The sequence below is a fragment of the Carassius carassius genome, chromosome 13 (assembly GCF_963082965.1).
Source record: "Carassius carassius chromosome 13, fCarCar2.1, whole genome shotgun sequence".
Taxonomy (NCBI): Eukaryota; Metazoa; Chordata; class Actinopteri; order Cypriniformes; family Cyprinidae; genus Carassius; species Carassius carassius.
In genome coordinates, this window is record NC_081767.1 from 26,056,939 (window position 1) to 26,076,127 (window position 19,189).

Consider the following 19,189-nt stretch of genomic DNA (forward strand, 5'->3'; position numbering starts at 1 on the left):
GGAAACAGATATTAGGTCAAAGGCGGGACTTGTCGGAATGGAGCGGGAACAGTGACCGCCCAATTTTTAGTGGACTTGATTCCATTTTTTTCCCCAATCGGGATTTTTAAAAAAAATCTCAACATTACAAACATTGTTGAAGTAAACACGTATTCGAAAACCAGATAAATATACCGTAGTAAGGTATGATGCCATGAATACGCTTCCCATAAAGAATTTCGAATAGCCTCCTGAGTCTTTAGCTACTCAAACTCTTCTCACCGCACATTAGGGCGATATAGACACACGTGCTCTTCCAGGCAGTTCTGTAAAATTTTCTGTTGGTTGGAAATTCTTAATTATTGCCCTGATGGTGGAAATGGTAATTTTCACTGCTCTAGCTCTTTTCTTAAAGTCACTTCACCAATTTGTGAAGCTCAATTATCTTTTGCTGCACATCAGAAATATATTCTTTGGTTTTTCTCATTGTGATGGATGATGATTAAAGGAATTTGGACTTTGTTTTCCCTCCTCTTTATATTTCTGTGAAACAGGAAGCCAGAGCTGGATGATTTCATGTTTATAATCATGCTGGATTGCTCAAAATTGTGAATATGAATGGGAATATACTTCAGAGATATTTTACTCATAAGAATTTCTAGGGGTGCCAATAATTGTGTCCAACAGGTATTTGAGAAAAACCTTTATTTCATAATGATATTTCCCCCCATTTTAAATTATTATCCAATGAAATTATACATTTTTGTGAATTTTTGTAAATAAAATATCAAAAGGATTAACAATGCAGATCAATTTTCACAGCCTTCTTTGATCATATTTACCAATACTTTTGGCCACGACTGTATTTCGTAATAATTTTTTCCCTGTTGACTTCTTGTTGTCCCCAATCAAAACCAACTACATAGATCATTCCAACTTTAGAGCACAAAGATGGGTTTATTTTGTTCAAAGGTTTTCAGGGTATTACTACTTTTCCAAAGACAAGCAAAAACATTTTTGTCATTTCTGTCAAATCACATAGGGGACATTCTAATACCGTAATCTTTAACATATTAAATGGTGTTCATAAAGCCTCACTGATCAACAAGTAAAGAGCTTAGGTGCCTGTGTTTTTAGCAGTACAATCATTTAATCCTGTCTAAAACAAACTGAGACTCAAAATACTAAATAAACTACTTAGGCAGAAGCTAACATTTTTAATATTAAAACATATTTACAACCTAACATGCAATCTTCCCTCTGGGGAAAGATAAGTATGCTTGTTTACCATTTACAGTCTTAATAAAACAGTTTGGCAACATATTCCATCTCATTCAGTGAATTCCACATTAAGTTCACTGACAAAAAATATATATTATGGAAGATTGCAAAGGCCCCAGTGGAACAAAATAGTATGCAAAATTAAATTAAATTCCTCAGCTATTTAAAGATCGATTTTTTTTTTGAAGTGTGAATTGTTAGTATTTGCACAATACATGTATATTGCACTTTTTGAAAACTCTGGTTTGACAAGATAGATTAGGGTTAACATTGGGTGTTTGCCTTCTCTTTTTCTGAAATATTCAGAATATCCTTTCAGGCAATATATAATCAGTATAAAATTCCATAGTTTTTTTATGAACCATTGACACCAGAAACATATGTTCACATTTTATCAAATGCCATATTGTCTTAAAGAGACAGTGGCTCAAAAGTAGTTCTTCTGTCAGGAGATGGAAAATTAAACCTTTATGTGCAAATAGAAAGATGAGAGATCAGATTGCACCATTTAATGTGGCAAATTCACATTTAAGACCGAACTGTGAAAAGACCTTCAAGTTCACAGCATGTTAAACCTATATTACAGGTAGATATCTGTGATGAAGGCATCTAAAAAAATCGAAAGCAGCCCAAATATTCTTTTAAACTATTTATATATTCTATAATTCATGATTTTATTGAATTGTTTTCTTATTTGGTTCATCAAGAATTTGTATATACCCAATACCTAACAAATATGCCTAGTTATCTATTAGATATAAATAGACAGCATTTCAAAAGACAATCCTAAATATCCTTTCTAAAAAAAAAAAAAAAAAAAATTTAGTCAAACCTTGGCACATCCATCAGTCTTCCAAAATGTCAAAATAATATTTCCAAAATGTCCATCATGGCTATCGTCTCCATCGATCTGCACTTAATACTTAACATCACGTTCTTCAAATAACTTCAACTTGTTTGGCTTGAAATGCACGTTTACAAATGAAAATTTATGAAAATAACTCTCCTTGTTCATATTGACCTAGAAACCAGCAGGCATTTCATAACAAGCCTTTGGTTTCTACACTTAAAAAAAAGAGGTTCAAATAGTAAACATTGAAATTATACATGCACAACTGTCTTTCCCATTCCAGTCTAAGTTTCCCTTGCATCGATGCCCTCTGGTGGAAGTTCTATCTGTGCAAACGGGGCCGTCCACAGTCATGTGAGGCTGTCTGATGGAGGGGGGTGTTGTCAACCGTGTTCACTGGCTCCTGAGTGTTGCCGTTCATAGGGCCGCAGCGAGGAGTGAGTTTACGGAGATATTCTGCATGGAAAGGTTTGTGGCACTGTAGCACCCGGATCGCCTCGTCGATCTTGAACCATTTCCGTTTCCGACCTGCAAAACATTTTATAATTTTAATAGCATCTTGCAACACTAAAACCAACTAAAACCTAATACAAACTATTTGCCTGCATAAACAACAGTGCACTCTTAAAAATAAAAGCTCCTTCATATTGGAATCCATGCTTCCATTAAGAACCTTTAAAAGCCATTGAACATTTTCATTGCACATTGGATCCTCTGCAGTGAATGGGTGCCATCATAATGGGAGTTCAAAAAGCTGATTAAAGCATCATAACCATCAATTAACACCATGTGAAAAGATGCGTGTTTGTAAAAAACAAATTCATCATTAAGATGTTTTCAACTTCAAAATATTGCTTTCTTTTTTCTCCAGTGAAAAAGTCATCTCTTCTGAATAAAGAGAGAAATATGCACTCACAAGTGAAAAAGGTTCAAAACCATTCTAAACAAATGTGCCATTGATTTTGATGTAAGAGGACAACAGGTGATGGACTTCACAAGACTGGTGGATTATTGTGATGATTTATCAGCTGTTTGAACTCTCATTCTGACGGCACCCATTCACTGCAGAGGATTCTTTGGTAATCAAATGATGCAATGCAAAAATTTTCAAAATCTAATGAAGAAACAAACTCACCTACATCTTGGATGGCCTGAGGGCAAGTAAACTTTCAACAAATTCTAATTTTTGGGTGAACTATACTTTTTAAAAAAAGAAAGATTCTCTAGAGAAGCTAACATGGTTCTTTTGACCCCCTTTTGGAACCTTTATTTTTAAGAGTGTAATTACATTTGTCCATTGGCTGAGGAGACTGAAACTTCATTTTGTATTCACAAGAGTTTCATTTACTTCTGACATACTGCTATTAACTACACTTTATGCCTAGGTTAAAAAATGTATAGCTTTATTTTAAATACAGTACAAAGGGTCAGCTTCACTGTGAACTTGTCAGACGTTTGGCTGCCCAACCATCTGGCTGACAATCATTCCACTATATTTATAGTCCTGAGAACAGTCTCTCACAAAGTGCTGAAACTTAAACATTTACCTTAAGCATTTTTAAATATGTCATAAATGCAGAAAGGTTAACGGTCATTACCTTGAGACTATTGACCTTTTTTGCATTTGCTACTCAGCTCAGTATCGAGTAAACCCATTTCTACTCTGTGTATTGAGGTTATGATGCCCTATTTGGCAGCCGAAACTATGGTACAGGCGGAGCGAGGCCAGAGATAGGGGAGTGTAGTGACGCTAACTGGAAAACAACTGTGCCCCTGCTAACAGCACGCCTTCCTGTGAATAAACTTCAGTCTATTTATACGGCTGCTGGGAGTGAAGGATTACCAGTTTTTTTCTTTCCTCACCATCTACAAATAGTGCAAGTTTTGAATTGCGCTGTCTGTGGGCAAATGTCATTACTGTGTATCCTTCCGGACGACAAAAATTCAGTAAGTAAAGGTTTAAAGTGGCTAACCCACATACCTGGTCCTTTGTAAAATAGTTATACAAATCACCATATTTGCAACTGCTTACAGATCAGCAGTTGTGTCTCAGGAAAAGAAACAAGCTGGTTATGAGAAGCTTGTCTAAAAATTTTAATTCTGTACTGTTACCAGACTAAGCTGTTTGCACAGAAATAAAGTCCCCTGTTTATTTACTGCAGACTTGGGAAGAGGTCACTTTGAGATTTGAGAAGGGTTTTTATTTAATAACTTTTTCAGACTATTTCTGGTCTGTGTTTTTCACACAAAGCTATTATAGGTCTTCAGAAGAACTGTAGTATCACAAACGAGTCAGACTACCTTCATGGTGATTTTCTCACTGTAGTCATCATGATGAAAAGTTCTTTAGAAATTCTGCATTATTACTTCCATTGTGTCCCACAAAATGAAACCAAACTTTTTTTAACATTTTAAAACAAATGTTTTACCTTGTAGTTTGTCTCTTATTTCTTTTAATTATTAGAAGACTTAAGTTAAATGTGATATTTGATGTTTTTGTGGAAACTGTGAGTGAACTGAATCTACAGCACGAAACACACAGGACAATCAGTGAAGTCTGATTCCTGAATGAATTATTTCTTTTTAGTGAGTCAAAATCATACAGTGCAACTAGTGTGATCCGATTCACAAGCAAATGACTCTTTCGAATTGGTTTTTAGTGAATATGAATCACATTGAGCCATTAACTGAATAAATCTGACTAACTAAATCATTCACACAGAAGGCAGTCTCACGTGTAACATCAGCTCACCAATATTGACTGAGTCCTCCCAGTCTTCCAGTGTTTCTGTAACAGTAAGCACATACACGTAGGTCCGATGCTTGCTGTCCTGGTTCTGCTATACAGAATGAGAAATACAAAGTTATCACGTGGCTACACAATGTGTGAAATGCAGTAAAGCATGCATTGAGAAGGTGTGAAGATATGAATGCTTATGAAATAAAGTCTTGTTTATTTAAGTATCAGTGACATGCTAAGACAAGCTGAAGTAACGTCTTTCTTTATATAAGGCAGTTTGGCAGTCTTACCTCAAACACCCCCAGAAGCCTGCCAAGGGTGCCCCTCACACCAGCCTGTTTAAGCAGGAATAGACACAGAAAAAAACATTAGAGAGACTCATATTCATCCCAACCCACCAGCCTTTTCCCCAAACTGTAAATCATACTGAAATGTTATGGAATTAACTAACAAAAATACTCAAAATTCTGTTCCCTCTAACAAGCCACACTGACATCAAAATATATCAATGATGCTTGTTGGGCTTAAGGCACTTTAAAAAGGAAATGACTTCAGCTATGACATGAGCTGCAGCATGTGTCTATCAGTGTTAACAGCAGCTTAACAAGAAGATGAACACACCAAATTTCTGTAACCCTACCAGCCGATGCTGACACATCAGGCCAAAACATTAGCCCAGGCTCACTGATCCGGGAGACCTGAGCTGCATGTTTCCACAACACAGGAGATTTCCGGACAACATAATGCTTACAAGGGAACATCATGTCTTCATTCAGACGATGTGAAATGCCCTTACCAGCCCGAGCTTACCCTGCAAATTGGGTTGATATGACTACTCACAATAGAAACTGACAAACAATAGGGGGTGATTTCAGGGACTATGACAAATTCTGTCTACGCCTGAATGCATTTCTGTCTTCTGCGTGTCCTCATCTTACACTGTCACATAGGGCTGGGCGATATGGAGCAAAAAATATATCTCGATATACGATATATATCTCGATATCTTTACAGGAAAAATAACCCCCCAAAAACTACTGCAAAAACAAATATGCCAAATATTACGTTTAGGGCCCTATGAAACGTTTTATTTTTTTCTTCACCATTTGTTTTATTGTTACCTAATTCTGTGTTTTAGCATGTGTAATTATTTAAATGCATAAAAACAACTTAATTACATAGTTAAAAAAAAATCTTAAAATAGCCTTATGTGAAATGTTTTTTTCCCTTCAGAAATTCTGTATATTTACATTTTTCTGCTTATCAAATGAAGGCATAAAACATTCATTTAATTTATCTTTTAATTATTTAAAATTAAGCAAACTTTTTTTTGGTAAACAAAGGGGATTTACTATTAAAAATAAATCATTGAAGAAATGTTGTGTGATTATTCCTTAGAAAATTATGTTCGTTTCATTTTAATAGTAGTAGTAGTGGGCTATGTACATTCTGCTGAACAATAGTAATAGATTTCTGGCAAATACTTTTATTTTGACGGGTTTACCTTTACAGTTCTGTGTATGTGATACTACAGTCTATGATGTGATATGACGCTAGTTTTACTCAAATCAAACGGTCAGATGCTTAAGGAGTGACTCTCAGTGCAGTTCTGGAGATGTTGTTCATGTGTTCACGTCTTTATTAAGTGAGAGGAAAGACGCTGAAATCAGCGCGAGCGTCACGCACGCTTCCGTGTGTTTAGTCAATGAAGACGCACTTCTGCGCCATTCATTAACACAGACATGCAGAACATGCAGGATTCATATTTAAATTGACTTTTCCAGGTTAATATTTGCAGATATTAGTCCATATCGCGATTTGATGTAAGTGCTTTTGATTAATTCATTCAAAATTTGACAAATTCTGTGACATTCCACGTTAAACATTAAATTCCGTTTTTATGACCGGATTCTGCGATTCCGTCCGCGTTCTCTGCGTCGCGGAAATCATTGGGCCCTACAGTAAACATCTGCCTACCGTTCGCCCTACGCCTTAAAACCGAAGTATCTCCATATAATGGAGCCAGTTGTCCTATTTTTAGACTTTTTATTTTGACTAGTTATGTACACGCGAGGGGAGGGGGGACAAAATCAAGGAGGTGGGGGCGAGCACAGCACAGAGAAGGAAAACAAACAAAGTGACGGATTCAGAATTAAATAAAAAACAATATATCGATATATACGATATGTCAAAATCCATATCGTGTTTAAAAAATATCTCAATATATTTTAAATATCGAGATATCGCCCACCCCTACGGTCACATGACATGTGCATTGCTCTAGACAAACCCTAGAAGCAAACAGCAACTTTCATTCTATCAGCTGGAAAAGGACCAAATTTAAACTTTTCATGAAGTCAACTCCACAGTTTTGACCAGTCTACATTAAACATGACAAAAGTAACCAATTTTTTAGATTATTCTTAAAGGATTAGTTCAGAATCAGAATTTCCTGATAACTTACTCACCCCCATGTCATCCATGTGTTCACGTCTTTCTGTTTTCAGTCGCAAAAAAATTAAGGTTTTTATGGAAAACATTCCAGAATTTTTCTTTGTATAATAGACTTCAATGGTGGCCAATAGGCTGAAGGTCCCAATTGCAGTTTTATTGCAGCTTCAAAGGACTCTACAACACCCCAGCTGAGGAATAGGGGTCTCATTTAGCAAAACAATGTCATTTTCTTAAAATGAAATAAAAATGTATATGCTTTTTAATCACAAATGCACATCTTGCACTTGTGCTGCGATGTGTGACTGCAATACATGCATCATGTAATCGCACTGGAAAGGTCTTCAGCCGATTGAAGTCCATTATATGGAGAAAAATGTTTTCCTCAAAAACCTTCATTTCTTTGTGACTAACGAAAGAAAGACATGAACATCTTGGATGACATTGGGGTGAGAAAATTATCAGGACATTTTTATTCTGGAAATGAACTAATCCTTTAAACTAAATGTAAAATAAATAAATAAAAATAAAAATAAAATGTAGGTTTCCTCCTTGCAAGCAGCCGGCTTTAAAAATGCCAAGATCTTTGGGACATCCCACCCCTGGCAAAGCCCCTGGGGGAAGTAGTTTGGATCCCACGAGTGTTGCCATATTCAGCAGCATGTCGTAATTCACAGACAGGTTTATGGTCTCCTCCAGGGTCTCTTTAACACTCGAATGGCTTGAGTTACACCTTTTAAACCATTATGTAACATATAAATCCCTCGAAGTAAAAATACAGTCTTGTGCATGAAGGATAACATTGAAATAGGCAAGATATGGCTTAGATGTGCAAGTTTTTTAGTATTATGCAATTATGCTTAAGTTAACTGAAATTAAAAAACTGTACCATCTGATTTGAACTGATTGAATTGAATTCAGCATGTTAAAAGAATAAGTAAAAAAGCATGTAAAATTTACCTATTTATTTTATTATACAGTCAGATAGCATGTCTAGCTCTACTGTAAATGCCACTATTAGTTTGGGACACCATAATTAATTTCACTTAAAAAAAAACACACTAACTGCAGTAATTAAGCTGAATTCAAATTAGGCAACCACAAGCATCCAAATATCGTGACTCTTGAACCTCTGGGACATGTTCAGTCGTGGCCAAAAGTTTTGAGAATTACATAAATATTGGAAATTGGAAAAGTTGCTGCTTAAGTTTTTATAATAGCAATTTGCATATACTCCAGAATGTTATGAAGAGTGATCAGATGAATTGCATATTCCTTCTTTGCCATGGAAATTAACTTAATCCCAAAAAAACCTTTCCACTGCATTTCATTGCTGTCATTAAAGGACCTGCTGAGATCATTTCAGTAATCATCTTGTTAACTCAGGTGAGAATGTTGACGAGCAAAAGGCTGGAGATCATTATGTCAGGCTGAATGGGTTAGAATGGCAGACTTGACATGTTAAAAGGAGGGTGATGCTTGAAATCATTGTTCTTCCATTGTTAACCATGGTGACCTGCAAAGAAACGCGTGCAGCCATCATTGCGTTGCATAAAAATGGCTTCACAGGCAAGGATTTTGTGGCTACTAAGATTGCACCTAAATCAACAATTTATAGGATCATCAAGAACTTCAAGGAAAGAGGTTCAATTTTTGTAAAGAAGGCTTCAGGGCGTCCAAGAAAGTCCAGCAAGCGCCAGGATCGTCTCCTAAAGAGGATTCAGCTGCGGGATCGGAGTGCCACCAGTGCAGAGCTTGCTCAGGAATGGCAGCAGGCAGGTGTGAGCGCATCTGCACGCACAGTGAGGCGAAGACTTTTGGAAGATGGCCTGGTGTCAAAAGGGCAGCAAAGAAGCCACTTCTCTCCAAAAAAAAAACATCAGGGACAGATTGATCTTCTGCAGAAAGTATAGTGAATGGACTGCTGAGGACTGGGGCAAAGTCATATTCTCCGATGAAGCCCCTTTCCGATTGTTTGGGGCATCTGGAAAAAGGCTTGTCCGGAGAAGAAAAGGTGAGCGCTACCATTAGTCCTGTGTCATGCCAACAGTAAAGCATCCTGACACCATTCATGTGTGGGGTTGCTTCTCATCCAAGGGAGTGGGCTCACTCACAAGTCTGCCCAAAAACACAGCCATGAATAAAGAATGGTACCAAAACACCCTCCAACAGCAACTTCTTCCAACAATCCAACAACAGTTTGGTGAAGAACAATGCATTTTCCAGGATGATGGAGCACCGTGCCATAAGGCAAAAGTGATAACTAAGTGGCTCGGGGACCAGAATGTTGAAATTTTGGGTCCATGGCCTGGAAACTCCCCAGATCTTAATCCCATTGAGAACTTGTGGTCAATCCTCAAGAGGTGGGTGGACAAACAAAAACCCACTAATTCTGACAAACTCCAAGAAGTGATTATGAAAGAATGGGTTGCTATCAGTCAGGATTTGGCCCAGAAGTTGATTGAGAGCATGCCCAGTCGAATTGCAGAGGTCCTGAAAAAGAAGGGCCAACACTGCAAATACTGACTCTTTGCATAAATGTCATGTAATTGTTGATAAAAGCCTTTGAAACGTATGTAGTGCTTCTAATTATATTTCAGTACATCACAGAAACAACTGAAACAAAGATCTAAAAGCGGTTTAGCAGCAAACTTTTTGAAAACTAATATTTATGTAATTCTCAAAACTTTTGGCCACGACTGTACATTTCAGATGGTTGAGGCCAACGGTAGCAGGACACAGTTTCTAAATGTCACTGTAATGCTTCACAGCTGTCAAAAAATTACCCTCTTGGCAACCTCTAGGATGGTCCTTCAATGTCATGACACAGCGCATCTTTGAAACGAACAACATAACCATTAGCTGAGGTGGATATGAAAAGATTAATTTAAATTGAAGATGACAGAAAATGGGCTCATGCGCATATTGTGAATGATGACTGAGGAATCTATAGGGTGCTGCAGGTATCACATAACCATAACTCTCATTCTGATATCTGTAACAGTTGAGTCAAAGGTGTTGGCAAAACCGAATGGAATGGAGTGTGGATGAGAGGATTCAATGGCATTTTAATGGATAATTGAATTGCATAAAACACATTTAAACAGATGAATATAGAGGAGTAGGTTTTTAATATTCAATGGAAAGTTCACCCAAATATTAAAAACAACTGTTTTTGTCTGTAAATTGGGTCCAAAACATTCGACCCTATTGACTTTTATTGTATGAACAAAAAATCTTCCTTTATATTCCACAAAAGAAAGAAAGTCATATAGGTTTAGAATAGCATGATGAATTTATAATTTGACAATGTCCATTTTTGGATGAACAATCCCTTTACCGTATTATTATTACGTATTATTTTAGTCATTATTTGACTAAGTTTAAGAAATTTTTCCATAAATGGATTAAAACTTGGCTTACCAAGATGATGATTGGTTGTAACCTGCTATACAGTGTCACATATTACTTTTTTAAAAATAGTATGCAGCATATAGTATATACTGCTAAGTATGCAATAAGCAGTATACATAGTGCAAAGCAAAAAAATATCCTGGTGATAAGATTGGGACAGCTGCAACTCATAACTCACTGGAACATGAGCAAGGTCTATATGCTGGTAAAGTAAACACCCAGCACTACAGTACAGCAAGGCCTCATTAAGGACCCTGGAACTGCCAACAGCCCTCTTAAAAACCTGAGGGACCAACATTACCCTACAGACCACCTGATGATGCAACCCCACCTCAGTAAATCAGTGAAGACATTTTACACTCATAAATACATAACTCAGAGATAATCAACAGATAATGTGTGATTCTTGCTAAATCACTAAAACATTTAAGTCATATAAATAGTTCTTGCTAACTTGTTTTATTAAAAAAGATTGGAGATTGGAATTTTTTTTATGTTTTCGCGTAAGTGCACCAAGGCTGAATTTATTTGATAAAAATACAATAAAAAAAGTAAAGTTGAAAATAACATTAAACATAAATAAATTACAATTTAAATAACTGTCTATTCTATATATGTTTTTAATCCTTTGATAAATATAATGATTTAAAAGAATTGCATTCATTCAAACTCTTTTATAACATTATTATTTTACTTTACTTGTTTATTGATAGAATGTTTTATCAGAATGTTTTATCAGATGTGTCCTTGCTGAATACATAAAAAAAAAAAAAAAAAAACTTTGTGACCTCAAACACTTGAAAGGCAATGTAGGTGGATTTATGATTAAATTATCTCTGGAAGGTGCTTAATTGAGAGATTTCTGATCCCACCATTGTCTTTAACAGACCTTTACATGGCAGGGCTCCAGAAAAAATAAATAAGAATCACTTAAGGAGCTATTCGCTCCTATAAGAAACAAAACTAGGCGCCAAATAATTTTTTTAAGTGCCACGGAATAAATGTTTTATTTTTTTTTACAGTCTTTACAGTCATACTTAATATTTCAGTCATACTGTCTTGTGTTTATGCCTCTCCTCCTTTTACAGCGTCAGCATTTTAATCCATTTGCAGATGTCCTGGGAACTAAGGTTGACTTAAAGTGGGAACTAAACGTCTTTTCCAAATTCAGAACTTTACAGTCACAAATAATTGATGATTAATACGTGCCAATATCACGGACCATATTTATGACAGCATCACTTGGCTATTCAGTGTAGTTTGGGCTCCTAATCAATTCATCTTAGAGATGTGGGGGCGTGTTAGAACGAGCCATTTTAGGGGGGTGTGGTTGACTTAAATTTATAAAGAATATATCTATTTGTTTTTAGACTTTAGTCTTTGCAACTTCACAGATCTTCTTTATGCACCAAGAGCTTGTAACACTCCAAAGAGAATGGAAAAATTGAAATCGCATCATATGACCCCTATAATATTTTTGGTTGCAAATGCGACCTTTTTAGGCGGAGTCTATAGCCATGCAAGGTAATTCAATAAACTCAAATGCAAACACAAAAATATATATAACTATGATTAACAAGGTATTCAATAGCAATGTTGTTGGATCATTCAAATCTTTCAAAACTCCTCTATCTGAGGAGCAGGTAGAAGCATTTTGAGAACAGAGCTCACCTCCTCATAGACCTCTCGAACTGCAGCTCCTCCAGGCTCCTCTTCTGGCTCCATCCCTCCACCTGGAACGATCCACTGATCTGGATGTCGACTGCTGCTAACAAGCAAAACCTGCCACACACATAATTGCAAAAATAGCTTAGTCAGATAGTCCAAATCCAAATGCTCATCAACACTTTGTCAGAACATCTTGATTACATAACTAGTCTAACCTGATGCTGCTCACAGAACATCAATCTGCAAAAATACCATCCATCTGATAAACCTTCCTGGCACTCTAACGACTGCCTCAACATGTACTGTGGAAATTACATTGAATTTAAAGTGATAGTACAACCAAAACCATGAAATTTCTGACATCATTTACTGGATGACTTTGTTTCTGTGGAACACAAAAGAAGACGTTTTGAAGATCGTTTTAACGGTTTCTGTTCATATAATGAAAGTCAATGGGGTCCAAAACAATTTAAAGAGATGGTTATTTGCTGCTTTAATAATATAACCGTGTATACTTTACATCATTGCGTGGCTCAGTTATTTGAACCATTTCACTGAAACACACCGTCTAAAATAATCAGACTTCTCAGTTTGCCTGAGGCTATGGTTAACAAGTAATAATGTTGTAAATAATATTAATTTTCTTGCACAGACCGACTGTTTCACTTCAATATATCGTCAAGAGCCACTGGTATTCATTTTATATGCTTTTTTTAATACTCTCAAAGTGACGGCAGCTGTTGACTTGCATTATGAATCACTGAGGACCATCATGGTTTTTAGCTAAAAATCATTTTTACTGTTGTTGGCTAGTTTGAGGGTGAATAAATTAAAAACAAATTTTCATTTTGGGGTGAACGAATCCTTTAAGGTGCTAAAAAGTTTCTAGGGTTTTCTGAGCGGTTGTTATGGGGCTGCTAGGTCTGACGGATGTCTGATAAAAGACAATCGCAAGTTTGATCATGCACTTACAAAAAAGTTAAGAGAGCAAATCCAATGTTTTTCACTGAAATCTATATTAATTACAACTGCATCTGTTTGTTATCCTTATGGCTTAGATATATTCATTTACATAACATAATATTGACTGCTTACTGGAATGAACGGGCACTAGAATTTAAGCAACCTTAACACTAATTGCCTCCTGCATTCTGTATTATGATGCAGCATTTTAATGTTTTTATTTCTTAACAGCTCACTGAACCTGCTTTAGCTGGCATACCGATTTTTAGGTTTTCCCAATCTAATGCGATGACTTTGAAATGTAAAGACTGAACCTGTATGATTTCTCCACATCTCTCATGGTCACCTGGTCCGGTCGCAGCTGTTTCTGCTCCCACAATTCATACCCCAAAACAGAGCTTGACTCGGAGCAGACTGAATCTGTCACTATGGCTGAGGCAGCTGTTGCTGGTAGTTTATTTATAAGAAGTGATTCCACAGATATACGATTGCCTTCTAGAAGAATACTGGAGTGTGACTGCATTCAGTGAGAGTAATGCAGTGGAATCGCAGTAGCTCATTATGGAAGCATGGTAGCACTACGGTTTCAAACTCTTATACATTACAGCATCTGTGGCTGTAATATTAAATAGAGTTCAATAAATGTGGATATTTGTATTATATATTACACAGAGTATATTAGAGCATACTGGGAAATGTCTTCCACCATATCCATAACATAAAAGTTAAAGTATTAATAAACATAAATTCATAAAATGTGATAGAAAATGTATATAAAATTAAACACAAATTATTAAATTAATAAATTAAATGACCACAACTGGCATTCCTACAGTTGGCATTTCAAACATATACATATATAACATTTGTGTCAATTCAAAAATGAAACTCTTTAAAATGTCAAATTTTGCAATCCATTCCAAATCAAATTCAAATTAAAAGTATCTTTTTTGTCACCTCACTTAAAATTACTTTAGTATGACTGAAGTACTATTATAGTTTTTATTAATATATTTTATTAGATTTTATTTTTTATACATTTTTGGCTTTTTTTATCTTCACTATCATTTGTTAAAAAAAAAAAAAAAAAAAAAAAAACATCTATATACATTTTATAATTTATTTCACTTTTAGTTTGAGTTATTTGAGTATCAAGTAACTGAATTAAATATATATTAAAATTTTATTTCAGTTAATGTTTTTTTTTTCAGCATCAAATGTTTTTATGGTTTTAGCTTTAATATTAGAATTTTAATATTAGAATTTAAAAGCATTCTCGATCCAGTTCTGAATGGTACACGATCCAACAATTAATAGAGAAATCTAGCAGCTAACGACGTTCAAAATCAAGGATAAAGTAAACCTTCTGAATCAAGGACTGTCTGAAAGCCAAAATAAATGGATAACAATTTCTATGACTTCTACCTTTAAAACAAACAAACAGCATATTCTTCGGAATGACATTGTCTAAACAATTAATATCAGATAATATCATTAGTCTTTCCCCTATAATGCAAAGATGAATTAGCTTTATCACTGGAAATCACTCATAATGCTAAGCATCTACTGACACACTGACCCAGTTCAAAGTCCCACTGACACTCAAGATGAAGTGCATGTTAAATCCCAGCATGAGTCTGAGGGCCACGTGTTGACTTTCGTCATAAACACGACCGAAGATAGCGTGAATCCTTTCACACCAGCAGACAGTGCCTGTCTTCCAGTCACGACAGGCATCAGGGTCAGGACTGTTTTTGAGGTTTCAGGAATCTCTATGGATCTATTTGTGGACTAGATTACACAAAGTATTACAAGATTCACAAATATTGTGCAACTTCTTACAGTGGAATGACACGTCATGTGTGTGTTCCTGGGAATCAAACCCATGAACTTCCAGTTGCTAGTGTACCTTTCACTCTCACTATTTGCAAGTTTAAAAGGTAAAGCTCACAAGCCAAAGGAGGAAACCGTTACGGCTAAAAATCAGTCACGTACAGCACGCAACAGAGTGCTGTTAAATTCTGATTGTTTTAAGGGTCATTGTTCAGGTTCAGTCTACTGTATCATGTTTGCATTTAACGGGACATTGCTATGACTACTCCAGTGCTACTCTGCCATTACTGTTATCGAACCAGTCTGCTCAGCTTGACAATTCAAAAACTGCAGTAAAATGTGGTTCTCATGGTAGACCCGAAATCACTGCAGATCACTATACTTACACAATACCTGACGTTATAGAATCTACTTATGTTTAGGACAACTCCATCCAAAGACTCAAAGCCACCAAATTCAATAAAAGCCATAAGTGGGTGAGAGAATGACAGTGGCTCAAACCAAAAACACAAACACATTTTACAAATGCACTGTATCAGCAGTATTCTTTCTGATTGTAAAGACTCATATAAACCACACTCTCAAGAGAGTGACAGTGAAAAGTCCTTAAATCATGTTTATGTAACATTGTTTCAATCACAAATCGAGCTAAAAATCCCACAGATTTAATCATTGGAATATCGTAATTATTATTGCTGCAGCACACTATGCATTTCTTAATACAACATAAGCACATGAGTGAGCATACCTTGTTTTTACTTTCTTACAAAAATGTAAACATTAAGCTATTATTATTTTTATGGGTCTTTGAGATATCTTTTCGTAGAGCTGAAGGACTGCACTAGTGCACTTCTCAAGGATGTGCTTGTTGTCGCTTGTACTCGGCTAACTATCACTATGACAGGAATGTACTGACGTCCACAGCAGAGCGAGTTCCTATACTCAACTATAAAAATGATCAGGAGTAAATAGAAATACACAAAAAAGAAGTACAATTCTTATCAAAGAGGAGGATGAACAAAACCTCAAAACAGCAACCAATTGTTGGAAAAAGCCTGATCAAAAAAGTGGGAAAAGGAATCCGTCAGGGGACAGTGAGCGCTGTCATTCTGGTTCTATAAATTGCTGCTGATAGGTCACTTGGAGCCTCAGAACATAGCGTAACTTACCTCTTCTCCTCCCCCTCTCAATGCTAATCACATGGAGGAGAGACCTGGGAGACCAGGTCCTGTTGCAATGCGGAATATTCAGGATCTGAAGCTCCTATGCCTCAACATGTCGTATGTAATCAAACATCCGACAGCTTTAGTAGTACTTCGTAATTAAAAATACAATGATCTGGTCAATTTCAAGTTCATATAAGGGAAAGAAGACATCTATGGGGGAGTATTTGTGTATGCACCAGCATTTTCCTGTCATTTCTGAGGGCACTGCACATCAGGTCAAGCCCTCATCTCAGAAGTCAAGAACACCTCGACTGTGACTGACACATTTCATAACAGACAGTATTTTTAGTCTAAGCAGAACCTACTTTCGAGGAGGTCGCAAAATGTTACAGGTGATGAATAATCAGGTCAAGCAGAAGAATAGATTTTATTTGTGCTTTCCTTTCTAAAAGTAATACAGGTAAATTATGCAAATGATTCATATTTGGGTGATTTAGATGATCTTTTTTCAACTTTATAACTATCATTTAGACATTTTGTTGTATAATTGTCAAACTTCTGCCTAACAATCATAAAACCTTGAGTATGTACTAAATATAGCATCTATAGTTAAACTGAGTCTGTCTTTTTAATAAATACTTTGCAAACCTGTGGCAGACCAATCAAACCAGCTCTATGAAAATAAAATCCTATACTATCAGAGGCTGATAAGGTACATTTAAAAAGATAAGGCAACAACCCTGCTGGTTAAAAACATTGTGTTCCTTAATCTCACTCTTATATAGACCACAAAACAGTATACATATAGCTTAAACAGCAAAAACCATGAAAATATTAAACTGGAGAATGGGTGACAGCTGTGAGTTTTGATCTGGAGGAGATACAGTATCATGTCTTAAGCAGAAGGTCAGTTGCTACCTGTTGTGGACAGCTGTCATTACTCAAGCATAAAGCTCACTGCTGGCTTTAGTGAGCTGATCTCATTGATTACATTTATAACACCTGCCATCAGTCCTCCACGCATATTTCTATCCATGAATCATGAATTAGATAAGAGTCTTATCATTGTGATTTCACTTGGGTGTAGTCAAGAGCGTATTTACTTTAAGTAGTTAAAAAAGGATGAAGTCTGGCAAGCCGTTTTAACATTCTGTCCTTAACATACTAGTATTTATGTTTATGCTGCTATTACTTATTATGGTTACACTTTACAACAAGGTTCCTTTAGTTAGGGTTAGTTAATGATAGATCATGTTAGTTCTAGTCCATTAAATACAACTTTTGATTTAAAAAAATTATTATTAAATCTTGAAATTAAAATGAACAGATTAATAAAAACCATTTAGTATTTTTCATTGTTAGTTCATGTTAAAAAATGTAATCTTATTCTTGTGATGCCCTTATTTTTAATATTATTAATAACTGGTATTCCAGCTTTTATAGTACTACCAGCATGTTTTTTTTATCTAACTAGTATAATATTATTTGTACAATACATGAACAGCCATTTTGATTAGTCATAATTTAAATAGCAACAGTAACTAAATAGCAACTGAGAAATGTTACAAGTAACAAATGGGAATACTAATCACTAGTTTAAATACAAGTAATATATTAGTAACTAAGAAAAAAAATGTAAAAAATATTGAATAGAACCAGTTAACTGGATTAGGCCAAGTTAATAGTTGAGTTTATATCTGAACCACATATTGATACAAAATTAAATGGCAAAGTTGCAGTGGAAACGTTACTAGTCACTACCTAATTGAGTTGACACTTGCCACTAGTGGATTAGGTTGCACTTGTTAACATGAACTAACAATTTAACAGTTATTGACTAAGTTTAATTAATGGACCTTATTGTGAAGTGTCACCGAAAAAGCACTAGCATCCAACGACTAGTCACTGTTGGTTGGCTTATTTTAATAAAAGGACTCATTGCATCATGAAATATATAGTCGATAAGTTAGCAACAAAGAATGCAATTAAAAAACAGCTTGAAATATCTATTTTTGACGTCTCTGTAGGCGACAGTAGAAGTAACTTAGTAAATGTAAAGCACCAAGCACTTTCGCACTTTTCTCAGCTTTACCTCGTCCTCCCGATCGTTCTTGAAACACAGACACGCTGCTCGTTTTTTGAAGCCCTCTCCGTCATAAGTCCTTGTCTGATTGGGCTTAAATTTCATCATGTGGGGTTTTCTCCGGACAAAACAACAATGCAAGTTTTCTCGGTTGCCTAGGTTTTGGATCCTACGCGCAACGCAACTGCCTTTCAGGCCAAGAGCTGAAAGTCGTTCCAGATTTTCCAGGTTGATCATACAGTTTGCATTTATAAGAAGTGCCTCACGTTGAAGACATTATTCCTCTCGTGACAGCGGAGATTGTGAGTTGGGGTGTTCTCGTCTTGACCATGGTGGCTGCTTAGTGCTGTGTGGAGACTCCTCTGCTGCGGCTCTCGAGCTCTGCGCAGTCGCCTTAAATCAGCTGCAATAGGATCCGCGTTAAAAACCCAAGATACCATCAACAGATAGGCGTTTCCCTTTTTGAAAATATGAATGAGACATCACTCCAGCCGACGGTCGAAGGATGAAATTGATTCACGAGCGCTTTAAGGGAGTAGAATAATAAAAAAAATGCTGCATCACTATCATTTTAATACAAATGACAGTGACTGATTCAAAGTAACGCTAGAGAAAAAAGCCACGCTGCAGCGTTATAACAGATTGAGGTGGTTGTTCTGGCGCCATCTGCTGGTAACCGTGTAATACGGTTCATGTAAGAGTGTGAAGAAAGAGCACATTTTCATTTTAATAATTCATTATTTTAACTCTTCGATGCTGAA

General features: G+C 36.0%; 1 protein-coding gene across 2 annotated transcripts; it reads right to left on the reverse strand.

Moving 5' to 3' along the window:
* Nucleotides 1-1,961: 1,961 nt before the first annotated feature.
* On the reverse strand, nucleotides 1,962-19,040 carry LOC132156228 (diphosphoinositol polyphosphate phosphohydrolase 3-beta-like). 2 transcript variants are annotated; one of them, XM_059565136.1, is made up of 5 exons: nucleotides 18,438-19,040; nucleotides 12,387-12,497; nucleotides 5,141-5,185; nucleotides 4,863-4,950; nucleotides 1,962-2,638 (listed from the first exon to the last, which is right to left on the reverse strand). In XM_059565136.1, the coding sequence occupies exons 1-5, from the start codon at nucleotides 18,663-18,665 to the stop codon at nucleotides 2,433-2,435; spliced, it is 678 nt and encodes a 225-aa protein (XP_059421119.1). In that variant the 5' UTR covers nucleotides 18,666-19,040; the 3' UTR covers nucleotides 1,962-2,432. The 2 variants fall into 2 exon arrangements, with proteins under 2 accessions (XP_059421119.1, XP_059421120.1); XM_059565137.1 differs by having other exon boundaries at nucleotides 4,863-4,947; nucleotides 18,438-19,039.
* Between the last annotated feature and the right edge of the window lie 149 nt (nucleotides 19,041-19,189).

Bases quoted from the DNA above. Each gene is read 5' to 3' on its own strand.
- LOC132156228 (XM_059565136.1), bottom strand. From the start codon at position 18,665: ATGATCAACCTGGAAAATCTGGAACGACTTTCAGCTCTTGGCCTGAAA. The intron at 4,951-5,140 runs GTAAGACTGCCA...CATTCTGTATAG, and splicing joins GGCTTCTGGGGGTGTTTGAG to CAGAACCAGGACAGCAAGCA. The intron at 2,639-4,862 runs GTGAGCTGATGT...AATGTTTTGCAG, and splicing joins GGAGGACTCAGTCAATATTG to GTCGGAAACGGAAATGGTTC.